At 41.2% G+C, this 27,096-nt stretch overlaps 1 protein-coding gene across 4 annotated transcripts in view; it reads right to left on the bottom strand.

Moving 5' to 3' along the window:
- Positions 1–3,129: 3,129 nt before the first annotated feature.
- pde6d (phosphodiesterase 6D, cGMP-specific, rod, delta) overlaps positions 3,130–27,096 on the bottom strand; it is a 48,890-nt gene continuing 24,923 nt past the window's right edge. The window contains exons 4-6 of one of the 4 annotated variants that reach the window (XR_002427664.2): positions 6,540–6,645; positions 4,500–4,653; positions 3,130–4,316 (exon numbers count right to left, since the gene is read on the bottom strand). Coding sequence is in view for 3 of the 4 variants with exons in the window: in XM_036131663.1 (XP_035987556.1) it covers positions 6,200–6,305; positions 6,540–6,645 (212 nt within the window). In the remaining variant the exon portion in view is untranslated. The other 3 variants (XM_012858435.3, XM_036131663.1, XM_036131664.1) reach the window with 3 other exon arrangements.

The following is a 27,096-nucleotide window of genomic DNA, read 5'->3' as shown; positions in this document are numbered from 1 at the left end:
GTGGGGAGGGGTTAAGTGTTTGTATCCAGTCAACAAAGTGTGAATCAAATCCAAAACGTTTCAGTGTATGAAACAGATCTTTCTGGGATACACTGTCAAACGCCTTTTGAGTATCTAAGGATATGATTGCTGAATCAATTTTTCTTTCTTTTTGAACACTTATGCTCAGTAAGTGCCTTAGATTATCAGCATAGTACCTGCCTATGATAAATCCTGTCTGACCAGGGTGATACAATTATTAAGTCGTCTTGCTAGGATTGCTGTAAGTATGCATATATCTGTATTCAGCAGTGATAGGTCTATAGGAATGGCAGTCAGTGGGGACCTTCCACCTTTGTGGATTACAACTATGGTGGCTTCTGTCCAGGGTGGTGCCTTCGTTTTAGAATTTTAAGCATGGTGATATGCCTTTAGTAGTATGGGAGCCACCAGAACTATAAAAGTTTTATAAAATTCATTGGCATAACCGTCTGGGCCTGGGCTTTTATTATTCTTAAGCGATTTTATTACCTGTATTTAAATGTCAATAATCTAATAGCCCTCTGGCCATATTCATAATATTTTTGGTTTGTGAACCTCAAGTTACCCTCCATTTCATCTGACAACATGCTCTTTAGTTGTCTGCAGGTTTCGTTTAAATTTTTCAAGATGCTTGCCGAAGTGCATTGTTAGTTTAAACTCTGGTTCTTTTAGCTCGTCCTCCAAGTCTTGTTGTTTAGCATTGTTTTGTTTCTTCCCAGCTGACGTAAAAGAAATTATGCGGCCCTGAGGAAATGCTTTGGCACGATCCCATATAATCAGAGGTGTTGTGTCTGCAGATACATTCATTTCTGAGTATGTCCTTAACTCTTCTGTTACAAATGCAATGAATGCATTGTCATTAAGCAGGGATGTATTACATCCCTACTACATTGTTTGGTTACTGGTCTATGCCCCATGTCCCATTTTAATAAGATAGGTGAATGATCTGAAACAGTAATAGTTAATATTTCTATGTCTACTATTCTATGTCTACATAGATTGCACAAAGCTATAGATTCAAGTAACTTTACATATCAGGCAGGCAATTTCACTTTCTGGGTTTAATGCTCTCTTTTTTTGGCCTTTAACCCAGTTTCAAATGTTAGCTTTTTAAGTTTTTATTGTTTGTTTTTGTGGATCTGTATTTCATTTTACATTTTCCTTTTTTATTCTGTGTTGAATTACTAGTTTTTAATTAAATTTCCTTTATATAGCGCCAATTCATGAAACATGTTATCTCGAGGCACTTTACAAAGTCAAATTCAGATTCTGGCAAATGAAAATAACCTAACCTACACTGAAGGTGAATACAAACTAAACAGAGTTCCATTGAAGCACAACTTCTTTGTTGATTCAATGTGCGCTTTCGCCTTTCCATTACTCTCAGCACTGGAAGCTTGTCTCAGAGAAAATGTCCAATGTTTGCTTGGCCCCATTAGAAAGCAGAGAAGTGTTTAAAAACATGTGCATTTCTGTTTATCCCTCTAAGGGTTGTAACTGATCATGAAGTTACAACCCTAAGTCATAGTATATTAAAAGGGGGCCATATAAAACTGGAGTTACTGTAATCATACCAGTTGATCATAGAAATATCCAAGCAGATCTGAGTTTCATTTACAGGGCTTGCATACGCACAAAATAGGGTCTAAAAACATGGACATCATTTTCCGTGCAAAATCTATAAAAAAGGAAAATGTGAGGCCCTCACGGCTAATCTGACCCAGGCATACTCTTATTTTGGATACACGGGAAACGGGCGACACAGATGGTGAAGTGGTGAATTACAGCCAGAATGCATCATGATTCCTCTCAGACGTTCAATTTCACTCTGTTGTGCCATCAAGCCACGAGGAAAAAAATCAGACTAAGTTGTTACAAAACACATTTGGGACTCCCCCTCACAGCAGGGTTTTTTACTTGATAAAGGCTTGCTTTCCACAGAGAATTGTCCTCATTTCCTGTTGCTCCGTGGAGCGGCATTGGTGAGCAACCTCATCACCCTCAGAACTGCCGGCTGGATAGAAGGAATTTCACCTTCCTCCTCAGTTTGCTTGTTGGGTAACTTTGATGAAAGCACTTTGCAAAAAAAAAAAAAAAAAAAAAATCAAGTTTGCCTGGCTTTAACTGCCTTATTTAATCGCAAAGAAAACTATCTTGGTGAATTAGAAAAGCAAAAAAATTCTCAGTGTATGTTTGGATGGCTCCGTTTGCAGCTCCTTATCACTGTCCTAGTCCATGCTGTCTCTCGGTGCTGGTTCTATCCGGGGAACTGGAACCCGACTGTGCCGGGCACCCCCTTTGGCACTCTCAGTTTTAAACACACGTGAGAACAACATTTGAGCAGGCGGAAGCAGGCTCGGGGTCTTTCTCACACCTCTGTGCTCCGATTGCCGCTCGGAGTCTGGGGCCTGGAAGAGGAGTTAGCCACCTGATTTGTGGTCTTGGCTGGCGGTAGAAGGGTTCGGTTGATTGGCCAGGACTGGGGCCAGTACTTTTGCTCTGCCCTGGAATGTGTGTGAAGGGAGGGCCTAGGTTATGGAGTGGGAGCGTGTGGGGAATGTAGAACCTCAGGTTTGTGTGTGTGTGTCTGTGTGTTGGGGGAGGGGGGACCTGGGAATATAGGATGTGTGGTAAGTGCGAGTGTGTGTACTGCGAGTGTTTGCGTGTGGGGGCACTAGGGTGGGATCCAGTGAATGTGACTGTGTATGTAGTTTTCTGTTTGTTTATTTGTCAGGTTGGGATTGTACTGCCCCCTCTCTCATCTCTTTTCAGGTGAAGAAGCAGACTAAGGATGTAGCGTTCTCTTCCTTTTCTCTACTCTTTCTCATTCACCTTTTCTCTTTTTTCTCTTCTACCTTCTTGTTTCAGTGTCCATATAATATGAAATATTTCCTGCATAAATTATAATAAGAGTGCGTCTTCTTTTTTTGGGGCACACATAACCCTTTAGTATGGATTCTAATAGGTTTTATAAATAAGACCCTTAATCCTTTGTGGTTGTCCAAATGTGACGCTGTTAAAATCTTTCCACACACAGATTACATTGAATTGTTTTAGAAATCAAAACATAGTTACATTTAGAGAGCAACATAGTAAGGAACACACACATTGTTATTACAATATTGTATGACTTTAATCCATAAATCCAGTCATATTAAAACACATGGCTATTTTACATAATTCTTCCAAAAGCTAAGAAAAACAAAAACACAGTGAGAGGATGTAAAGTCCAAATCTAGCCAGAATGTACAGAACCAGGCTGCAGTAGGAACATTAACAGTTGGTAACATGTGATGGAAGAAGACAAAGCTAGATGCAAAAACAAGCCATTGCATTATCTACATCAGATAAACTAAATGTTTTACCTCTGAATGAAGTTAGCCTTTGACATCAAAGCAAAAGAGCATAAATAACTGCAATAAAAACTATTTGTTTGCTGGTGAACGTCACACCTTACCTTCCAAAAACATCATCCCAACAGTATGTAATAGTATCTGAAGACAGTCCGGATGATCCAATTCTTTGTGTGTTTGACGGTGTCAACATTTATTTCTCAGAGCCCTACAACTACTGTTCTGTATGAGTCTTGTTATCAGAAGTGTGTCTGACTCTGGAAGCAGCTCCGAGAAAGACTTCTTCAGAACAAACCCGGTACAGGTCATCAGGACCCAATGACCTGCATGGTTTCTAAAAGGGCCTGATACTCACATCAGGCCTAGTTTCTAGTGGTTTGTCACCCTCCATGAGCCCCTCAGAGGTTTGGTGCAGATATAAGCAAGGGTTTTGTTCTTTCATCAGTGACAAAGACACCCTCTTCTAGTGGCGGATAAAGAAAACTGGTGCCAAGTAAGCAGTGACTCCAATTTATCACCGGACTAGGTTTGGTGAAAGCCTAAAGCTCACCATGTACAGGGAAACTAGTTCTAGTCAACATAAAATTCAAATTCAAGAGTTGTAGGCCCTCTGGTAACAGATTATCTATGTAACTGAGGCCAGGATTAAGAAGAATGAGAGTGTTTCTTTTTTTTTTTACCATCCATCCAACATCATGTGCATTTAGACTCTAATCCAAGAACCGAACTTAGCGTGCCGTTGCTTTCTGCAGCTGAAACTTTCAATCTCAGTTAAACCAATAGGAGTTCAGCTTCAGAAAATAACTGGAAAATATTAGAACCATTATTTCTGACTTTTCTCTTCAACATAACGGCAGAAGTCTGCCACGGTGTTCCTGAGTAAATGCAAGGTGTTTTTCATGGCTTGACCTGGAATCAGTTGTCCTCAAGTCCAGCAGAAGTCTAGATTGGACAACATGGAGACATAATCCTTAATCAAGGAATTTTTCTTCCCCATTTTTATTCTCCGAACAGAAAATGAAACAAAACACAAAGTTCACTTAAGTGATGGTGGCAGCAAAGAGGACTCAAACCAAAAATCCTAAGCCACGACAGTAATAAGCTGGTGACGGCTGCAGACTGTACCTAAACTTGATGTTTATTTGTAGATCTTGGCAGGACGTCAGCAGGTTGGAAAGTAGTGTCAAAGGTCAGATATCAGATGTAGAAAAGGCGAACCCTGGAAGTACTCACATGAAGATCATTGTCGTAGAACTTGGTCTCTATGATCACATTACCACTGGAACACAAGATGTCAAACTTAACAATGAGATCGTTCTGCTCCAAAAACATCAATGTTTTAGTCTCTATAGCAGTGATTGAACGAATATCAGCATCTATCAGAACTTATTCCAACTTGGCTCTACTGATTCTGGTTTGCAGTTAAAATTCCCTAAAAGATCTCAGCCACAAATAAAGTGAAATGACATAATTCTGACAATTTCAACAGCTGTAACAACTCTTGATCTCAGTTCTCATGCAGTGGTCCACGGATTCAGAATTCTGATTATTAAGAATCTCCTCTGACCCAGTCTAGTCAAATGCCTATAAAAAGATCTTAGCAGGACAGGAGTGTTGTGGTTCTTGAGACCACCTTTTTTAAAGTCTTGCTTTTGTGCCTTTCTCAAGTACATTTTTACTTTTTTGGACACGTTAACATGTCCACATCTACAACATCTTTTTCTTTTCTTTTTTTTTACTGCAAATGGGTGTAAAAGTCCTGGCTGCATTCAAATGCAACCAATTAGGTTTATTAATTCAAACTAGCAGTGCTGCCACCTGGGTCTCAAGGAGGAGAACATACTACTACTACTACTAACAATAATATTTGCTACTACTACTCTATGTGGCACCCAGGGAGAATTCTGAGGCCAAAGATTTTGCTCAGGGACCCAGAGTGGCAGTCTGTGAGACAACTAGACATCCAGTTCCTCATAAAATGAGAGGGATAAGAAATCATGGGAAATAAACATTTTAACTTACACACATACATCTCTATCTCTATATCTAATTAATCATTAGGCTCTGTTAACACGACGAGCCACTAAAAACAACTTGTTTCCTTTCCATTAAAAAAGTTTACATGACAACATTCTAATTATGATCTCCATTTACACGGCAGCAAAAGACACTTGAAAATGGTGTAATTCCCATGCTGAGTCACCAGAGGTGCTATGTTCTTTAAAACTCATCATGTGAGCGATTTCTCAAGAAATGTAAGTAAGAAACGCCCAAGTCCCTTTTTGAGTAACTGCCCATGTGCAAGACCTTCTTACCTACTCTCCTCAGGGGATAGCATGAAAACAATTCTCCCAAATACACTCTGGTCTTACTTATTTCTACTGAGGCCTTCCTCTTCTTCTTATAAACTTGGAAGACAGTTTGCTCCTTGTTACCTTCAGACATTTTCATAGTAGACTTTGAGAGCAACGGAGTTGCTCAACGGAATCTGCTATAGCAGAGGTATGGTCTGCTATAGACCATACCTCTGCGGTAGGATCTGTAGGACCCTGTAGCTCCAAACATCCGTAGAAGCTACAGATGCCAACCAAGCAATGAAAAAGTCAGAAACCTCTCTGCAGAAGGGGGTGCTAAGACTGAGCTCTGAATTGACAGAGCAATGGCCATGCATACAGACTAAAGGCGCCGTGACTAATAAACTATAGAGATGGTAGAGAATAAGGTTTCCCTATGGACAGACGATGAGGTTCAACTGTTGCTTAAGATAACTTTGAATTATATCCTTGTCAGTCACAGTTATAGTCAGAAGCCAAAACAGTTCCCTGCTATCCAATATTTTTTTCTCCTTTGGCTTTTAGAATTGTATGCAGCTGCAAGATGTTCATTAATTTCTGCCAATCTCTGTTATACTGCCCATGAGCCCGGGATTCCCTGCAAGAAAGAAACTGTGATGTTTTTGAACCATTACACTCTGGAACCTAATTTCAAACTGTGCCATTGTAAGAAAAAATATTTGCCGCTGTCGTGTAAATGACGAGTACAAATGCAACGACACTCATGTTAACAGGGCCTTAATTCAGCAAGAGACTTCAAAGGGCACAGAAATGTGTAAAGAATGACTGAATGCTGAATTTAGAAAGTAAGAAGAAAACACAGCTGCCTTACGTTAAAACATTGGCTGGCATCATCTGGGACTCCGGAGCTGCTTCTATCAGAGACTGCCATGTGTTGGTAGAGTTTGGGATGACAAAACCAAATTCAAAGAACCATTCTGCACACAGAGAGAAAAAGCCCACATTTCTCAGTCATGCCTTCATAACAAACAGCAACACACAGACATTGCAGCAGTAATTAACAGTGTAAATACTCCATCAGCTTTTGTGGCTACTGGAAACCAGCAACATTAACATGTTGTGATGTGGATACCATGTTGTCCCCAAGGCACTGGTTGAAGCCTCACTCCTAACAGCAAGGCCCTGTGGAGAGCATTCCAAACACACATACAGTGCCAGGTGATAAACATTTATGGGCATGAATGGCAGCTATAATCCAACTGTCCATAGAACCGCAATAACTGGACAGTGTGACTAAAATGATCTAAATAAATAAACAAACAATAAACCTAACTGCAGGCTAATTTTTTATTTGAACAGGAAAGAGTACACTGCAAAAGCGGATCTAAAAATAAGTAAAATGTTCTTAAAGTTAGTGTATTTGTCCTCTATTTGAGCAGGTAAATAAGATTACCTGCCAATGTAATGAGTATTTTGACCCCTAAAATAAGATAATTAGATATACTACACTTGAAATAAGATGATGGAGATGAATTGTTCGGATTTTAAGTGCAAAAATCTGATTCTATTGGCAAATCATCTTATTTACCTGCTCAAATCAAGGACAAATAGACTAATTTTAAGAGCATTTTACTTATTTTTAGTTCCGTTTTTGCAGTGAAAATTTTATTTCCACTCCAGCATTTTGGATTCAATGGAGAGTTACAATATAAACTTTTATGTCCCAAATTCAATAAAAAAAATACCTGATCCTAAAGGGAAACAAGTGTAATTAATATCATCCAAGTTTCTTTCAAAGTTGTTGTAATTGCTGACGGCAGCATGTAGAAAGGCTCTCCTATAGCGGTTAGTATTGCAGCAGATCTGAAGAACCCTTTGACTGAAGACACTGTTGTTGCATTGTCTCATGAAGCTGTAGACAACCCCTCATTCTCATACACCGACACCATATGCATGCTTAGTATAAGGTAGGGCTGGGCGATAATCAATCCATCTTTATTGTCAACTACAATTTGCATTGTAATCGAAATTACAGTTTCAGCACCACCGTCCATCACATACATTTGGGGGGAACGGTTGACTGAGGCCTTGCGTTGCCAAAGAACGCAGCCGTTAGGCGCATTCTTTTAACTGCCAAGCATCCCGCCTGACGCGGTTTCCTTAGGGTACTGCCTTAACCCAACATACACAAGCCAAAACACAAAATACTCTTTTAGTTTTAAGAGCAAGCTGCACAAATTTTGTCAGCTTTGAAATAGGATGGGGGAGTGGTGGCCTAGTGGTTAGAGCAGTGCGCTTGCGCTCTGAGAAGGATGCAAGAAGGATGTACCCGGTTTGATCCCAACTGCCTGCCTGCACTCTGGGTCCCTGAGCAAGACCCTTAACCCCTGATTGCTCCCCGGGCGCCCCACAGTGGCAGCCCACTGCTCCCCAAAGGGGATGGGTTAAATGCATAAGTGAATTTCTGCATTGTAAGATGAATAAAGTATCAATTATTATTATCTTTGTCGCTGGGCTCCACGTGGCAAATCCAATATTCCGAATTTGTTGGGCTTTTTCTGCCTTGAAGCGAGCGTGCACATCCAAGGTTTTATCCCATCTCTCCAGCCAGCGTTCCATTACATCCAGCTTACGGTTCTGCTCGTGTATATATATATATATATATATATATATATATATATATATATATATATACACATACATACATATATATACATACATATATATACACATATATATATATATATATATATATATACACACATATATATATATATATATATATATATATATATATATATATATATATATATATATATATACACACATATATATATATACATATATACATATATATACACATATATATATATATATATATACACATATACATATATATATATATATATATATATATATATATATATATATATATATATATATATATATATATATATATATATATATATATATGTGTGTGTATATATGTATGTGTTTGTGTGTGCATATGTGTGTACATATTAATATGTATATAAATATGTGTATATGTATATATATGTGTTTTTGTATACTGTTATATATTATGAATGTTATTTATATATAAATAAATAACATGCAAAATATTTCAGCACATGACTTTCTCTGTACTTCATAGTTTTAGTACATAACATAAAAGTGTATGGAATTTGACATTTTAAAAGTTTTAAGCCCCCCTGAACATGAGAAAATCCTCGTTATTCGATGCTGTAGCGCACATATTCCCTAGTTACTGGAGGAAAATAGGGAGTACCAATATGGCGGCTGGTGGCTTCACAATGACGTGTGTTATATACGGCCAATATGCGCTCCAGTGAATAAATACAGCTCAGTACTCTGTCCAATCACAGACACTTTTTTTCCCCATTCAATCAGAGTATGGGTTGCAAATACTGCAATCGGATGGATTAAATCACAATCCTGCAGCTTTTGGCAGAAATGACTAAACATAACGGTGGGATTGAAGAAAAAGAATAAACAGTTGAATATTTTAGCCTAAATTTTCTAGGATAAAATATTCAACTGTTTATTTCTTTTTCCTTTTTTTTTCTTCAATCCCCCCCCCTGTCAATACCTGTCTCACTGCGTGCTTGGATTGGTTCATGCATGTTCAATTCAAAGGCACAAAATAACTCCATAGTAGCCTCGCTGTGTCGTGCTGTGCGAAGCCCACCGCTACCCCCTCGTGCCACCCATCAATACTCATAATAAATTGAATATATTTTCTGTATATTTCTGTTATTACTGTAAATATGCCTGTCAATATGCATGCCTGCCAATGCATTAAAGTGACTGACAGTACTGCACACTGCATGGCAGTGTCTTATTAAAATATTTTTCTATTTATCAACAGGAAGCAAATCACATAAAAACATTATCCTCATTATTCAGGTAGGTGGGAAAATAATGTATGCATGAATAGAATATTGTCTTTTTGCCCTTATTCATCCATCAAAATGTAATATTAAAATTGTGGTTGAATATTTTTGAACATTGTTTTAATACCACAAATTGTGTGTCTTCTTTTTTTAGGGTGTCCTTTGGAGGATCCAGTGGACTTTGTGAACAGTTGGACTTGAGGTCTAGGGAGAGAAGGTAGAGGAGGAACCGTTATTCGCAGCCTTATACTGTACCTCGGGGAGAAGGAAGAGGAACTTTTTGAATACTGCTTGGTATGGCATGATTTTAGTCATTTAAAAATAATGTTTTATGGTGGGCTAAAGGGACTTTGTGTAGGAATAACTGCCATCTACTGTTGCGGTTGTATTTCGATATAATAGAAATGATATTGATTGATATCGATAACTATCAACAAATTCAAAACATATATTTAAAAAGCAGCCCTGGCCATTTTATTTTGTTGCATAGCAACCTATTTTTAGATAAAAACACAAACACAGACTGAACCTTTTATTCAACCACCTTTTTACCAAAACTACAAGTTTTTAAAAAAGAAAAAAGTATGCATTATCTTTGAACTATTTGAAGGTGGCAAAGCTCGGTTCCTGGGTCTGCTCTGTGATTGGTTAGGATGTAATGAATTAATATTAACCCACATGTCTAAAATGCAAAAGGAGGGAAAATTGTTTTCTATTAAACTTTTATTGTCCCTTTTTTTTCTATCATCGACGAACGTCTATCGATTGATGTATATCGTTATTGAATTATCGTACAGGCCTAGCAGACAGCAGATGGACAACAGCCGCTGCATGTAGCGGCATAAACAAGCCTCTACGCAAAGAAGTGGTCCGTCAACACAGGGCAAAAAATGGCAATGTTGTATCATTTACCTGATCCAGGTTTATCAGCTTCCTTTCGACTGCTGTGACTAAAATGACATCTGTTTTGTTACCGACAGCCATCGGCCCAGCTGCACATAAATGCAGCATCAATGTAACGCACCATTACTGAACGTATATAAACATGGCGACACGATATGGCAGCCAGTACAGAGCTTTCCATGTATATCCATGTATATACAATATAAATCATTATTCAGAGCTTATTAGAACACTTCAGTCTGTTGATGGGTGCACTTAGTGATTAATAAAAAAATACTTTTTGACTATTTAATTTTAAAGGGCTTCACAGTGGTGCAGTGGTTAGCGCTGGTGCCTTGCAGCAAGAAGGTTCTGGGTTCAAATCCAACCCTAGGTCTTTCTGCATGGAGTTTGCATGTTCCCCCTGTGCATGTGTGGGTGCTCTCCGGGTACTCCGGCCTTCTCCCAAAGTCCTAAAAACATGACTGTTAGGTTAATTGGCTTCTCTAAATTGTCCTTAGGTGTGAGTGTGTGCGTGAATGGTTGTTTGTCTCTCTGTTGTCCTGCGACAGACTGGCGACCTGTCCAGGGTGAACCCCGCCTCTCGCCTGGTGAAAGCTGGAGATAGGCACCAGCAACCCCGCGACCCTAAGGGATTAAGCGGGTTAGAAGAGGGATGGATGGATGATTTTAATAGATAACAGGAGATGTTATCTCCTTTACACAATGTCCCTTTAAATGTTCAATTTAAGAAGAAAGTAGTCAAACAAACAGATGTATTCTTGTGTTCTTTCTTCCCTGATAAAGAAGTCACTTTGATTCATGCAGCTTTTTTATTTGTTTTTCGTATAAAACATTCTTTTTTGTTGTTGTGCATTACATGCAGGAGGACAGTCGAAGTGACGTCAATAAACATATCCTGAAAATACTTGTTCTCCACGGTGCTGATGAGGATCCAGTTGATGTCTCCATCCTTGAAGGCCAGGAGATTTTGGCAGCATTCAACAGTACTGCAAAAGCCTGCTCGCTGCTCCTGGGACTGATATATGCCCTGAACTTGGCATACCCTTCACTGATCTCTATTTATTCACTGGATTGCTGATTTGCTGTTATTAATACATATCTCTGTGAAGCCACCAGCCGCCATATTGGTACTCCCTATTTTCCTCCAGTAACTAGGGAATATGTGCGCTACAGCATCGAATAACGACGATTTTCTCATGTTCAGGGGAGGCTTAAAACTTTTAAAATGTCAAATGCCATATACTTTTATGTTATGTTCTAAAACTATCAAGTACTGAGAAAGTCATGTGCTGAAATATTTTGCATGTTATTTATATATACACACACATGTATAAATAACATGCAATATATTTCAGCACATAATTTCCTAGTAGTTGATAGTGTTAGTACATCCACTGACTGTAGAATTACCTGTGAAACGTTTTCACACAGCCAGAAATTTGCTTGTTGTTGCAACCAAATCCTGTGGGTTTCTGTGAGAGTAGGGAGTAGCAAGATGGCGGCCAGTGACTTCAGTTTTTCAGGCAAATCAGCACTCCAGTGTATAATAGAGATCAGTGATACCCTCCCACTTTGCACTATACACTTTTGAAGTCTTCCAAAAACTTGGATGTATTTAAACTGTCCCCAAAAGTAAACAACTTTGAAGTTTAAGTTGCTTTCCTACATGCATTTATGACTTTGCCATCTTAGAGGAGGAAAATGTGGCATCAAATGCCAAGAATTAGCAGTGGGTTCCATTTAGTGTTAGTGGAAGGTTGCCTTGTCATTAATGTTTTTTATTTTTTGCCAAATAAGGTATCTGTTATTTTTTTAACCAAATAGTAGATATCTTTATTCAAATATCTAGTGGAGATTTTATTCTTCATTCAGAATGGTTAGACAGTTGAAGCAGCTAATTTTTTTTTGTGTTGATTTTGTTTCATTAATTTTGTAACTGCATTCTTAAAAGTCAACTAGTCTGGACGGCTGGTTTAAGTGTTGAAATTGCACTTTTTCAGTGTGTAGGTTTGTAAGATTTTTATTGCACATTTGAGTAGTGACTATTAACAGATCTGTGTTGGATGTGGTGTATATGTATTCTGTGTATTTGTTGTTTACAAGTCATACCAATCTTATCTTTTTTTCGGTACAAATTCTAATGCAGTACAACAAAATGTACTTTTAATATTAATGCTATATTTGTACATGCTTTTTTCATTTAAATAGAGGCATACATAATCTATACTCTACCAGACGCGGATTCAGGCAGGGGCGCGGGGGGCACGCGCACCCCCCTTTTGGAGAAAGGACGCACTGTGACGCCGAATTCTAACTGCTCACAGCTCAGGTCTTGTAATACAGAGTGATGAAGTGATGGAGTTATCCATCACTCTCTGCCGTACCGGTCGTCGCCATCTTGGATTATTCTTCTTCTTCTTCCTCTTTTTCTTCTTCTCTTTTTTTATGATGGTTGGCCAACAACTTTTAGGTGCATTACCACCACCTTCCAGGTTGGAGTATGGATCAACATTAATCTTATTTTCTCCCTACAGAAAAAAGGTATAATGGTCGCTAGAAATTGTTGATAATAAGAAAACATGGGGTTCTCACAAGTTGTGTAAAGTTTTAAAAGTAATTCAATTTTAGGAAAACTTTTTCAAGTACTGGGAAAGTTATGGAAATTTATTTTTTGTTTCACAGTTTTTGTAAAGTAATGAAAAAAGTGTAAAGTTAAAAAAAAGTGGACATTGACATGCATACAATAGTTATTGTGTAGTGTGTATTGTCTGGTCTAAACCTGTTGGTGCCACATGTGTTTTATTGATAAAACTAAGAATGGTCTCCTTTATGAAAACATACTAGGCTTAAAAATATTGCCAAACTTTACAAACTGGAAGAATAAAGGTATTAAATATCTGGAACATTTACTTGACGGAACCGATTTCATCAATTGTGCTAAACTAAATATGCAATATGGCATTAGTAAAAATAAATTCTTGGAATATGAACAACTTAAATCTATAATTAGAAATAAATTTAAGCATATTAAAGGTGGTTTACAAATCCCAACTAATATATTAGAGTTCCTAGATTTAACACCCCCCCCCCCCCAAACTACTGTCTAAATCATACAGGACACTGACTAAAAGAGAAGATTAAATATCTCTTCCTATTTTGAAATGGAAGGAGGATTTATCAGTCAGCTTTGAACAAAACTTCTGGGCTCAGATATGTCTAAGAACTTTCAAATTGACTAGAAACACCAACTTACAACTAATACAATACAAAATCCTTCACAGAGTACACTACACAGGACAAAGATTATTCAAGATGGGTTTGGCACAATCTAATATCTGTCCACACTGCATAGGCAATCATCCTGATAAATATATTCATGCGTTATGGTTATGCACACCAGTCCAGAGGTTCTGGACACAGATATGTAAGGACTTATCAAAGTGCCTGAGCTGTAAAATTACACCTTCCCCATCAGTTTGCTTGCTCGGTAATTTTGAGGAAAGCCCTCTGGAAAAAGAAATAGTTTACATGGTTTTCACTGCATTATGTATCGAAAAGAAAACTATCCTCATGAATTGGAAAAGTAAAGAAAATCTCAGTATCAATCAGTATAGAAATCTTTTGTTGGATCATATTAATCTTGAGACAGCATCTGCATCCACATCTGATCGATCTCTTTGGGCTCCTTTGATCACTTAGTGGAATAGGGGAAGGTGGGTTGCTTCCTGCAGGGCGCAGTGGCTGGATGGAGGGGTTCCTGGAAGGAGGGGGCGTAGGGACTTACCCTGCCTGGATGTCTACTGTCGAATGTATGGTGAGTTGTTTGAATGTTAGTGTTGGGGAGGGATTAAATCTACGGGGTGGGGAATGGACGTTCTGGTGGGCTTGTGTCCGGCCCCCTGTCCCGTTCCGTGTCGTCTCCCGGTGCGGGTTTCACCTGGGGGGGGGGTGGGGTTTGGGATGGCTCATGCGGGCTGGCTGGCCAGGGTCCCCCCTCTTATTTATTAATTTATTTATAAAAAAAAATTTTTTTTGGGGGGGGGGGGGGGTTAAAGCCAGTAGGCTTGGTGGGTGGGCTGGGGGTGGTGGAGGTGTTGGTCCTGGTGGGCCCTGGCCCCCGGGCTACGGTGGTGCCGCTGGTAGCGCCCCCTTCTCTGGGTGGGGCTTTCGGGAAGCGGGGGTGCCTATTGGAGTCAGTAGGGGAGCTGGCTCCCTGGGATGGCTCCCCAGTCCTTTGCTCCCCATCCCCGGACTCCTCCCTCTGCCTGCTCCATCACACCGCCACACATGTAGGTCCTTGGGGAGGGGGGCGTTACTGGAGGTTGCCACTTTCTGGTGATGTCCCTCTCCCCAATTTTATCATGCATTTTAGACACTTTCACTCCAAACATTTTCACAACACACATTCATGTAGGCCATGGTATGGGGGGAAGACGTCTGAGGGGGGGCTTATGTTGTGTGAGCCTCGCCTCGGACGGCTCCCTTCACCTCCTCTCGCATTTAGACAGTGAGGGTTCTGGGCAGTTGCTTGGAAGGGGTGCGCTGGCACCAGCTTCCTTCCGAAGGGGGGGTGGCCTGTGCCGTGCACCCTCTTCGGGGCACACTTGAGAACAACATGCAACAACACAACATCTGAGCGGGCGTAGGGAGGGTCGGAGTCTTTTGCACACGCCCGTTCTCTGATGGCGGCACGGAGTCTGGGGCCTGGTGGTGGTGCGGACCACTGTGTCCAGGGGCTTGGCGGGGGGCTGCTGTGGGTAGTCAGCGGCTTCCCGGGTCTGGGGCTGACGCCTCTGCTCCCCCCAGGAGGGGTGGAGGGCAGGGGTGGCTAGGGTAAGGTGGGGGAGGGAGGGGGTTTATTAAGTATTTAGGGGGTGAGGGGGGTTCTGGCTGGGTGGCCCGTACGGGTCTTGTTGTCCCCCCCTCTTTGGGGGGCCTGGTCTAGGGGGCGTCTGGTCCGGGGGTTGGGCACAGGCAGTCGTATAGTTGAATTGTGGTGACCCCCCCCCCACTTGTGAGTGTTGGATGCGAGTGTTCTTTTTTTTTTTTCTAAGTCTGTGTGTGGTGAGTGATGCACTAGGGAGGGATGGTGTGAAAGAGGGGTTTTTTTTGTTTTTTTTTTGTAAGTCTGTGTGTGGTGAGTGGGGCACTAGGGAGGGATTGTGTGAAAGAGTGTTTTTGTTTTCCTTCCAGGTATGGGTCCGGTCCGCTCCCTCTCCCAAAAACATCTCAAGGCTCCGCTAGGTGCGGAGCCCATCCCCCCACGTCCTGCCCTCCTCCACTGCGCTGGCAGGCGCCTTGGCCCTCTGGCGGGTTGGTGGTCCGCGGGTTTGGGGCGGGTTCCCGGGTGGGTGCCGGCCCATTCCCGGTGGCTGCTCCGTGGGGCGCCCCTGGGGCCTCTGGCCCTCAGGGCCCATGGCCGGGACCACTTGAGCGGGGCTGGCTTCCGGCGGAGCCCACAGGCTCGTCCCCACGGCTCTTGGGGGCGTCGGCATTGCGGTGGCTGGGGGATTTCCTTGGGGTAGTCTCTCCTCTTTCCTTGGCGGGGGGGGGGGGGGGGTTGCAGATATCCTGTGTCGACACCTCCTGGGCGCCCTGCTTTGGGGGCCCCTTTGGGAGTCCAGGGTTAAGGGTCCCCTGACCCCTTCCTCTGTGCTCGGGGAAGGCGGGCCTTTGGTTCTCCACAACCACTATCGAGCTATTTCCTTCTGGATAATTTTCACCTAAACTAGTGCACTCTCACAAACTCCCACAGGTGCAGGGTTCCATGTATTAAGTGTTCACTTATATACAGAAAGCCTGTAATTTATTTATTTATTTATTTATGTTCTTTCACTTTCTTTTTTCAGGTATCACTTTACACATGTCAGCTTAAATAATAATACATATGATTTAGCAATGGCATCAAGGTGTTACTCGATTGTATCTGTTGCTTTATGTTTGTTGGTTGTGCTGTTCTTTTCGCATCTCTCTTTCCAGGTGATGGAGCAGACGGACAGCGTTTTATCATTCTCTCCCTTTTATCTCTTCTTTCTTTCACCTCTTCTCTTTCTTTTTTTTCTCTTGTTGTTCTTCCTTTACTCTCCCGTTGTAGTGTCCATATAATTTGAATTTCTCCCAGCAGGGATCACAATAAAGCTATTAACATGCATAAATCAAGCGGAGCACTATGGCGAAAGCTGTTCGCTCCACTTGTAAAAGCATGGGGGCCCTTTCTTGACTCATTTCAAAACATACAATAATGCTCCAGATTAATTAAGTTAATTCATTTTATTAAAATGTGTCCCATTTCTGTCAGGGATAGGTCACTCCCTACTGGGCAGTGACCTGGGTGGTCTAAATGGGATTGCTTTGTAGGAATTAATTTTTTGTATATTATTTTATGTCTGTGTTGGATAAACACTTCTTTGTATTCACAAACTGTATGTACAAAAAGAAAACTCAATTAAAACTGCAAGCGGTGATGATCGGCCATCGCAGCCAAGTGCCGCTCTGGCCTATTGGCCACCGCAGGGGTTCGCGCACCGCCGGTCGCCAGCCACCGCAGAAGTTGTCACGCATTTTCCCCGCCCATCCACCGGGCGAATCACACGAACGCGTTGGGCAGCACTCCCCCACGACTCACAAAAAATCTGGTGAAGATCGGTCGACGCAGCAAGGAGATACAGCCGTTGAATAATGAAAATGAATTGGGCCACCGGACCGGACTAAAGCGTTCAGCGGGCCGGATTTGGACTATCAATATTATTTATATCACAGTTAAGCCGTGTTAAAATGTGTGTATCATATTTGATACTGCAGGTATATAAGTTACTTTATCACTGAACAGTCATGCAACATTTTTGTAAAGTAATGTATGTCCTTCCTGCCTCAATTTAGCCACATACAATTTTTTAATTAATAATAATTATTAAATGCTATTTCATAATACATTTTGGATTCTTTCACCATAACAATCATTCTAAATCCTTACTCTTTGCGTTTTGAGCAACAGTTTATGTAATTTTAGACGTCAAAAAGAATTGAGGAAGAAGAAAGAAAATGAAAGTACTGGGAAAATGTCATCAACATGATATTGGATGGCAATTAAAGTGACATAAAGCAGCTAGCAGAAGATGATGAGGATGATGATGAGGACTGGACTTCCAGTCCTCATCATCATTGAGCAGTGATGAGGAAGACTGTCAGGATCAAAGTGTAGCCCAGATAGGCATGAAGGTTGAGGTCCAAACAGCAACTCTGGACACAGTCAGAAATGATTCAGTGAAGATCAATGTGAAAAGGAAAGAATACAAAAGAAGGATAATACAATATCAAGCCCCAATCTTTCAATCTCATTGTAAGTGTTGAGGAAGGCAGAGAGAACAGGTGTGACATGACACCATACATGTATTTCAAGCAGTTTGTCACGGATGAAATGCTCCTGGGGATTGCAGATCAAACAGACATATGGGGCTTGTACATATTTGTTAGTATTGAACATGTAAATGTAAAACGATGGGATCGCAAATTCAAAACTCATATAATGGCTCCCAGACCAGCCATTGTTGAAACCTTTAACAAGTTCATGGGAGGTATTGATCTCCTTGATATTTTATCTGAACTTGTGTACTGTAAAAAAGTGTAAAGTACATCTTTGCCTAAACAATGACAGACAATTTTGGTGTCTACCACGATCCAAAATAAATGGCTGTAAAACATAGGTTAAAAAAAACTAAAGGAAAAAGTGCCTGAAGTGTTCTTTAATTTCTAGATGTTTAGGCAAGATTTGTTTTTTTTATATATAAGCTTAATAAAGTTTAATAAACATCAATATTCTAAAAAATTAGAATTGTTTGACTATTTTTTGATGGGTCAGGCTTTAAAGGGTTAAATATATTTGGAAACCAAAGACCTACTTGGTTTGTGGTTTATTTGTGGTCTCTTGCTGCCACCTGGTGGACAAGTTTGAGCAAATATCAATGCTGTCAATTTCAAAAGATTAAAAATATATGGTTTGAGGTTACTTTGCCACACCACCACGCCCTAGCCTCGTGAGACCATCCTGATCTCGCGAGCTTTCAAGGTTTCACTCGCAGATCAGTCTGGCTACTCTCCGTTAAATAAAATTTGGAGCCGTTCACCAAACGAACGTCCAATCAGCGTTGGCTTTGAGGCGGGTTGAGGTGTGACGCAACGGGAAGCGCGACAGTTCAGTCTAAAGAACATGGCGGCTTCAGCCGATGAAACTAGCGTTAGCGTGGCTATCGAGCAAGTTTTATCGGAATTACAGAGTATTTATTTGCTGAGCTAACGAGCCTTTACCTGCAGCAGCAAGAGTAGCTTGGCTTGTGGTTGTGTTTTCGTCGAATCTGATTGGTTCATTTGGCCCGTCTATCACCAACATAGGCCAATCAGCTAACCAGTATTTTTGCCCCTTCCCAAAATTACTTCAACGGAAGGTTTCCAGATGGATATGCGGAGCAAATCTATCTGGCGGAGTCAGGTAAACCACGCCCCCCGGCTCCATCGAATCCACTTGGGGCTGGAATCCACAACACACCAACATGTGTTCTGTCTCTGGACACAGTTTCATGTTGATTAGCTCAAAGGGGTAACATAGCGACTGTTTACAACAAAACATGACACTTCCTGTTGTTAGGGGGCGCGGCCTTACTAATGTCATCATTTGACCATTGGATATTGTGGAAGACCCGATGATGATGAATCACGGAAAGTTTGGTGCCCCTGTGTGTTTCTGTGTAGGAGATGTAACACTTATATTTTTTGTGGCGAATAGGTGAACTTTGACCTTTGCTATCGCCCCTTCAGCATGCTCAAAAACTCACCGTTTGGATAACTTTTAATTGGCCATGCCTTATGATCAGACTGACCGAGTTTCATTGGGCAGCTCTCCCCCACGACTCACAAAAAATCTGGTGAAGATCGGTCAATGTCAGCGAGGAGATACAGCCGTTGGATAATGAAAATGCATTGGGCCACCGGACCGGACTAAAGCGTTCAGCGGTTATAATAATAATTGAACTTTATTGATCTCACAATGGAGAAATTCACTTCTGTATTTTAACCCATCCCTTGGGGAGCAGTGGGCTGCCACTGTGCGGCGCCTGGGGAGCAATCAGGGGTTAAGGGTCTTGCTCAGGGACCCAGAGTTGCAGTCTGTGGGAGTTGAACTCAGAACATCTGGGACCCAAGCTCAATGCTCTAAACAGCTGCGTTGTGTCTCTTCTCTGTCTTTTGTAACCCCCAGTCGGTCAAGGCAGATGACCGTTCATACTGAGCCCGATTCTGCTGGAGGTTTTTCCTTCCCGTTAATGGGAAGTTTTTTTCCCTGCTGTCGCTTCATGCTTGCTCAGTATGAGGGTTTGCTGCAAAGCCATGGACAATGCAGACAACTGCATTCTGTTAGCTGTGGCATCATCCAGGGAAGACAGATCACCCGCTACTACCATCTAACATAGAACAGATTACTGGATCAATGTGTGCTTTTGTGCTTTTTTGTCTGTCTTGTTGTGTCTCTGCTCCGTCTTCTGTAACCCCCAGTCGATGGAGGCAGATGACCGTTCATACTGAGCCCGGTTCTCCTGGAGGTTTTTCCATCCCGTTAATGGGGAGTTTTTTTTCCCGCTGTGGCTTCATGCTTGCACAGTATGAGGGATTGCTGCAAAGCCATGGACAATGCAGATGACTCTCCCTGTGGCTCTACGCTTCTTCAGGAGAGAATGCTACTTGTCAAGACTTTGATGCAATGAACTGGTTCCCTTATAAAGGATTTTTTTGACCAATGTGTATAATCTGACCCAATCTGTACAATTTGATTGATTTTGACTTTGTAAAGCGCCTTGAGATGACATGTTTCATGAATTGGCGCTATATAAATAACATTGAATTGCATCATCTCTTTAGACCAAGTAAACTATCACATTTTATGAGACAGTTATATAATTTTAAAGATAGAATCATCTAACGCAGTTATTCCCAAACTATTGTTTGCGTACCCCTAGGGGGTACGCGACGTCATGACAGGGGGTACGGGAAAAGATTTTGAAAAAAAAAAAAAAATGCAGGAAAAAAAAAAAAATCAAATGCTGTACAATAGTGGCCTCGTACGCGAAGCAGCAACCTTAAATTCAATGAATAGCACGAGCTCGAGTAGGGCTTGGGCTTGACACTGATAAAGTTGGTTTGAGGCGAGCTGTGACGTCCCCGGAGAAGGACAGGAGGAGCCGCAGGGTTTCTGCTGGTGCAGAGGGGGAGGAGTGCCGTCATCAGCGGGCGGTGGAGGGGGTGTGGTTCCTCCGCTGATCGCAGCCGGCAGGGTCCAGCCGCTGTGGAGAGGCTCCGTCATCCTAGCCGTGGAGGTCATTATGCGGCCGGGAGGTGAAGAGGAGCCGAGCGCCTCAGCGCACGGAGGAGCTGCGCGCAGCGGAGTGTGCGGCTGGCGTGGGCCAGAATCAATCTGTAGGACGCTTCCTTAAGAAGTTTCGTATGAACTGTCAGGGGGCAACTTTCTTCCACCGGGAAAAGTTGCTACACATAGCAGTGAACTCTAAACACCAATGTTCCCACGTTTTCACTTGCACATTAATTAGTTATAGCCGATAAAAAATCTAAACTGTGGCGCTTCGGTCGAAGAGGTCACGTGATTTGATTTTTGCTGCTCAGCCAATCAGATCGCTGTATTGTCAGCTGTGCGCGTTCACCAGTTCATCATGGCTGCGCTCGTAAGATGTTTGTATGCATTTGTTTCCAGACGAAGAAAGCTCAATAATAGCATTTTCTGGTGCCAGCTGGCTGAGATCTTGATGGCAAGAAAAAAGAAAAAGCCCAGTCCATCCATCCTTCCATCCATCCATCCATCCATTTTCTAACACGCTTATCCCCGCTGGGTTTGCGAGGTGCTGGTGCCGATCTCCAGCTGTCAATGGGCGAGACGCGTTGTATAAACTCGTTGTGCCAAACGAGTTATCCCCTTCGGAATTTGTAGAATTTTGTATTGTATTTTTGAAATCAATAAAAGTTTTAACCTTCAGCTTTGTGAAGTCTAAATATTTTAAATATCACATTCTAATAAAATGAAATAGATTTTTTAAACTCCTAATACATTGTTCTATTTTTAAAAGAGACATATCTCGTTTTCTTAATATGGTTAATATCTCTATATGGTTCTTGGTTGAATTAAAATCTTATTAAATCTGATCATTTTGGCTGTACCTTTATTCAGTGTTCATTTGATCACACGTGAAATCCGCTCTATATGATCCATTCATGCGGGTCAAAAAGAAAAAAAAAAGAAAAAAGACGAACAAGCTGACAGCTGTGATGAACTCAGGAAGGTGGATTTTTGGTTTAAGCAGACAGACATGCGCCAATCTAATAACATAAAGCTAATATTTTCGTGACACATGTGAAAATGACCACAGAGCCGTTTACATTCTCATAACGTGTTATATTGAGTGATCAATCGAGTTTTAACCGACAGCAATCCTTTATGATAGCACTAACAAGTGTTACATTTTCAGTTTTTTCACACTAACTGAACGATAATGTAACGACACCATTGCTATATTTCGTTAAGAAAAGTAAAACATCTTCATTTCCACGCCTAACAGGATGGAAATTAGACGGAGTTGACTGGATTCATTCTTCCAGCTGAATGCGCTCCCGACGCAGGGGATACAAATTCTGCCGGGGATAAGTCGTTTGGCACATCGACACCTGTTGCCTTTGCTATTCTAGCGCAGCAGGTCTTGGTGATATCACAGTAAATTGGGCAAAAGTCTGGACTATTTCTCCCCTGCGATGGACTGGCGACCTGTCCAGTTTATACAACGCCTCACGCCCATTGACAGCTGGAGATAGACACCGGCACCTTGCGAACGCAGGGATAAGCGTGTTAGAAAATGGATGGATGGATGGATGGATGGACTGGGCTTTTTCTTTTTTCTTGCCATCAAGATCACTGCCAGCTGGCACCAGAAAATGCTATTATTGGGCTGTCTTCGTCTGGAAACAGATGCATACAAACATCTTACGGGCGCAGCCATGATGACGTGGTAAACTCGCTCAGCTGACAATACAGCGATCTGATTGGCTGAGCAGCAAAAATCGAATCACGTGACCTCTTGGACCGGAGCGCCACAGTTTAGATTTTTTTTATCGGCTATAACTTCTTAATGTGCAAGTGAAAACGTGGGAACATTGGTGTTTTGAGTTCACTGCTATGTGTAGCAACTTTTCCCAGTAGAAGAAAGTTGCCCCCTGACAGTTCATACGAAAAGTCACCCTACAGATTCTGGCCCACGGCCTTCAGTTCCTCCTCGGTCTTCACAGCCTGGTCCCGTCGCTGCGTCCGGTGTGTCGCTGATGAGCCGGATAGGGCTGCTCACCGAGTACCCTGAACTGGCAACACGCGCAGTCAAGAAATTAATGGCATTCGCCACTACATATTTATGTGAGAGGATTTTCATGTCTGACCAGCCTGAAAACTAAATACTGACACAGACTATGTGTGGAAGACGATTTAAGACTGAAACTGTCGCCGATTCGGCCAGACATACAGGGGTTATGCGCGTCCTCTCAAGCACACCCCTCACATCAGAGTCACAAGGACTCCGTCACGCTCCACAGTTTTGGCTGTATTCTGAACAGGCTTGTTATAGTCTTTGTTCTTGTTTGTTACATGTTATTATGTTATGCCCTTTTATAATGCAGATGTATTTAGTATCTGCAGTCAAGTTAATAAAACTCTGATCCCTATGTTGAATGTTTATTTTTTTTTTTTGGGGGGTACGCGGATGGAGATGAAATGCTCCAAGGGGTACGCGATGCAAAAAGTTTGGGAAGCACTGATCTAACGTTATTACTCTTAGCAAGTTAAAGCTCCATAATAATTTTAGACCAGGTTTTAGTTCCACTCTTTTATTATGCACATCTAGGCTACCTATAAATATAAAGTATGGCATGCCAAAAAACATTTTCAACAAAAGGCAATTTTAGTAATTGCCTTGCAATTTTATATCTAAGCATTAAAAATGATAATATTTCACCAATTTTCACAGCAAGATGGAAATAACGACTATCCAACATTTTAAGATTTTGTAAAAACTTTTTTCCTTTTTTACCTACCTTTTGAAATTAATACTTGTTTCTACTTCTCCAAAATTATACTTCAAGAAAACTATTGTGCTGTCCTGGGGCCATATGCAGCTAGACAGCTAGGACAAAAGTTCCCCACACAAAGCTTCCTTTTCTTGCGTTCTCTGAATAACCTTTATTCACAAATCTGGCTTTAAACATAATTTTTGTAAAAAGACGAATATTTTCCAAGGCAGAAGCGTGTAGAACAAATTCAACTTCAACAGGTGAGAGCACTCACTATCTCACGTAATTCACATAGAGATCTAACAAAGTTGTGATGTCTCACTCGATTAAATATGAACCCAAAACGTTTCTAACTGTTTTTAGCATGGATTTCCTCTGACTAAGAATTAATTAATATCTTATTTATGTAATGTATTCACGACATGAATTCCTTGCTGTTTTAACAAAAGGCAGAACAACTATAACGTTACTTTCTATAATTATTACAGGTTCTGCTGAGATGTCAAATTCTGGAGAGTGCTTAGACACCCTGACACACAAATATGGATTAACTTCATTTCATGTGCACTCGTGAACTTGTTTTAGTTTATTTAGTTTTCTTGATGTACTGTAGAGCGTGATGAGGTCTGTTGTGGTATTGTGTGCACTGGATTGAAGGGACAGTTGGTGTTGTCTGTCAAACCCAATCTTCTTAAGCTGCAAATTCAGTATAGTTACAAGATTTCTTGCAACCTCTCATATGGAACTAGTCTAAAAAATAAATGATGCATTTTATTGTAAATATAAAATATTTAAAAACAAGATAAACATAGAGTATACAAATGTTTATAAATAATTATAAACATTGTTTTGCTTTGAGTCAAGCTCCAGAAAAATATTTTACAATTCTTTTTAAATCTTTATTGTGCTCCGCTCCAGCCTATTGGCCACCGCAGGGGTTCGCGCACCGCCGGCTGCCAGCCACGGCAGAAGCTGTCACGCATTTTTCCCGCCTGTCCACCGGGCAATACACACGAAGGCATTGAGCAGCGCTCCCCCACGACTCGCAAAAAATCTGGCGCAGATCAGTTGATGCAGCGATGCATTTGGCCACCGGAGGCAGTGGCGACGCACCAGCTTAAAATCTATGTATTGACATCTTAAAAATGGTCTTAAAAGATTATCCTGTTTTGGTTGATATTGTAGCCGAATAGAAGAGATGTTCTCAAAGCATTAAATAAGCCTTTTGACTTTTAAAAATATTGTCCTGTTAAGGTAATTTTAAGTTACTTTTTATTAAATTTGTCAATATCCTATAGAAGTCTGGACATATGGCAGCAGCGTTTCAGGTGACTTCACTGCTACATGGAATCCAGTTGGGCCTGGAATCCACAACACCCCAACATGTCTTCTGTCTGTGGACACAGTTTCATGTTGATTAGCTCTGAGGGGTAACATAGCGACTGTTAACAATAAAACATGACACTTCCTGTTGTCAGGGGGCGTGGCCTAAGCAATGTCATCATTTGACCATTGGATATTATAGGAGACCTGATGGTGATCAATTACTGAAAGTTTGGTGCCTCTGTGTGTTTCTGTGTAGGAGGTATAACACTTTTATTTTTTGTGGCAAATAGGTGAACTTTGACCCCTGCCAACGCCCCTTCAGCAAGCTCAAAAACTCACCGTTTTGATAACTTAATTGGCCATGCCTTATGATCAGACTGCCCGAGTTTCAAGCCGCTCACTCAAAATCTCTAGGACAAGTTCGATCAAATACCAACGCTATAATCGTCAAAAATGAGTTCAAATTACGACCTTAAATCTAAAATGGCCAACTTCCTGTGATACTTGCACTATGACAATAATTGTAAATTCTGAGCGTCTTGTTGAGCTCTACAACTATATCAAACTTCATGTCTCTACGACAAAGTAAGTGAATAGCAAAGGGTCCTTTGAAAATTTCTAGGTGGCGCCGTTGAGGCATTTTTCTTTAGATTTTTGTGACGACCTTAAAATACAAAATTTTTAAAACAGTCACCATGCATCTGCAAAGTTTGGTGAGTTTTTGAAAATGAGAAAGCCCCCAAAAAGGCCCCTCTTTAGGGGGGCAGAATAAGAAAAATAATTAACACTGCAGATACAATAGGCCTTCACAGCGCTTAGCTGCTCGGGCCTAATTAATAATTAACACTACAGATACAATAGGCCTTTGCAGCGCTTCACTGCTCGGGCCTAATAAAAAGACAGTGATTAAAAAACACTTTAATATCAAGATTATTGTCAGTAATGAAGTCATTAATTAAAATGGATTTTCCTGACAAATCTAATGTTTAATAAACCCAGTTTATATGACTTGGTGGTAGATATTGTCTCTGTGGCAGGTTGCATCTGACAGTTTCTGACTTTTAAGTATGATTGTTTATTCTTGTTTGTTATCCTTCTGTTTTTCTTATTGCTGCCACGTATTATCACAGATATTCCAGAATCTCCAAAAGAAAGCCCAATGCTGATGCTAGAAACTATCACGTCTGATAACGTTGCTGCTAAGGCCCGGTGTGTATCACAGAGAAGTTATCTGAAGGTCCTGAGCACAGGCATGTTCCTTGATATGTAGAGGAGGATCTGGGGCTCTGCGGCCTTTGGAGGATGCTGGTTTAGTCACAGAGCTGGGGTTGTCACAATGGCTATGTGGAGAGGATGTCAATTGTAGGTCAATCTTAAATACTTTGTTAATGTTATGAGAAAATAGTCTATGAAGGGTAGAGAGAAAATATTTAATGAACCTGAATAATAAGACTGAACTGGACTGCATTGTTTGATAACCAGGATCAATTGGAATGAATGTACTTGACTTGGAGTGTGTTTGATGCCACCCTGCAGAGGTACACACTCGCACACCAAGTCAGTTTGGATTGACTTAGTGTAAATCTTCTGTCACACAACCTTCATGTCCTCTTTCACTTCATCCATACATCTCCTCTTTGGTGTTCCACTAGGCCATGAGACAATATTCACAGTGAAGTTTGCGTACAACAATGGGATCACTGACAGGGCAGTCAAAAGTAGCCGGTCAACGGCGGCAAATCACCGTCTATAGCCGCTCTTGCCGCCGCCAACATTTCCCCGATTATACATCCCAAAAATCACCTTTGCATCTGTCTCCACTGAGAGCAACATTAACGAGTGATTGGGTTCCTTGTTCCAACCGAGATGCTACTTTTCCGATCAAAACACAGACCGGTTTTATTAAACCTCTTGTGGGGAAAAAAACTGTTGTTATTTGGCAGATTCGTTTACAAAATTACGGGTGTTATGAACAACATTAAATCCAAAGTTTTTATCCGTGGTACGGCTGATTTATTTGTTGTGGTCTCTTCTCATTCACACACAACAATAAACCGTGAGAGCCGACGTGAGTTTTGAAACTGCAAAGCTTTGTCTTAAGCAGAAGATGCTTTCAGGAGCATGGGACATTTCAAACTTACAAGGAAAGAGGCATAAAACGGAATAGAACTTAACTCA

Source organism: Fundulus heteroclitus, unplaced genomic scaffold (assembly GCF_011125445.2).
Source record: "Fundulus heteroclitus isolate FHET01 unplaced genomic scaffold, MU-UCD_Fhet_4.1 scaffold_45, whole genome shotgun sequence".
NCBI lineage: Eukaryota > Metazoa > Chordata > Actinopteri > Cyprinodontiformes > Fundulidae > Fundulus > Fundulus heteroclitus.
The sequence above is the reverse complement of the archived record's forward strand: the minus strand, read 5'-3'. Positions and strand labels throughout refer to the sequence as shown.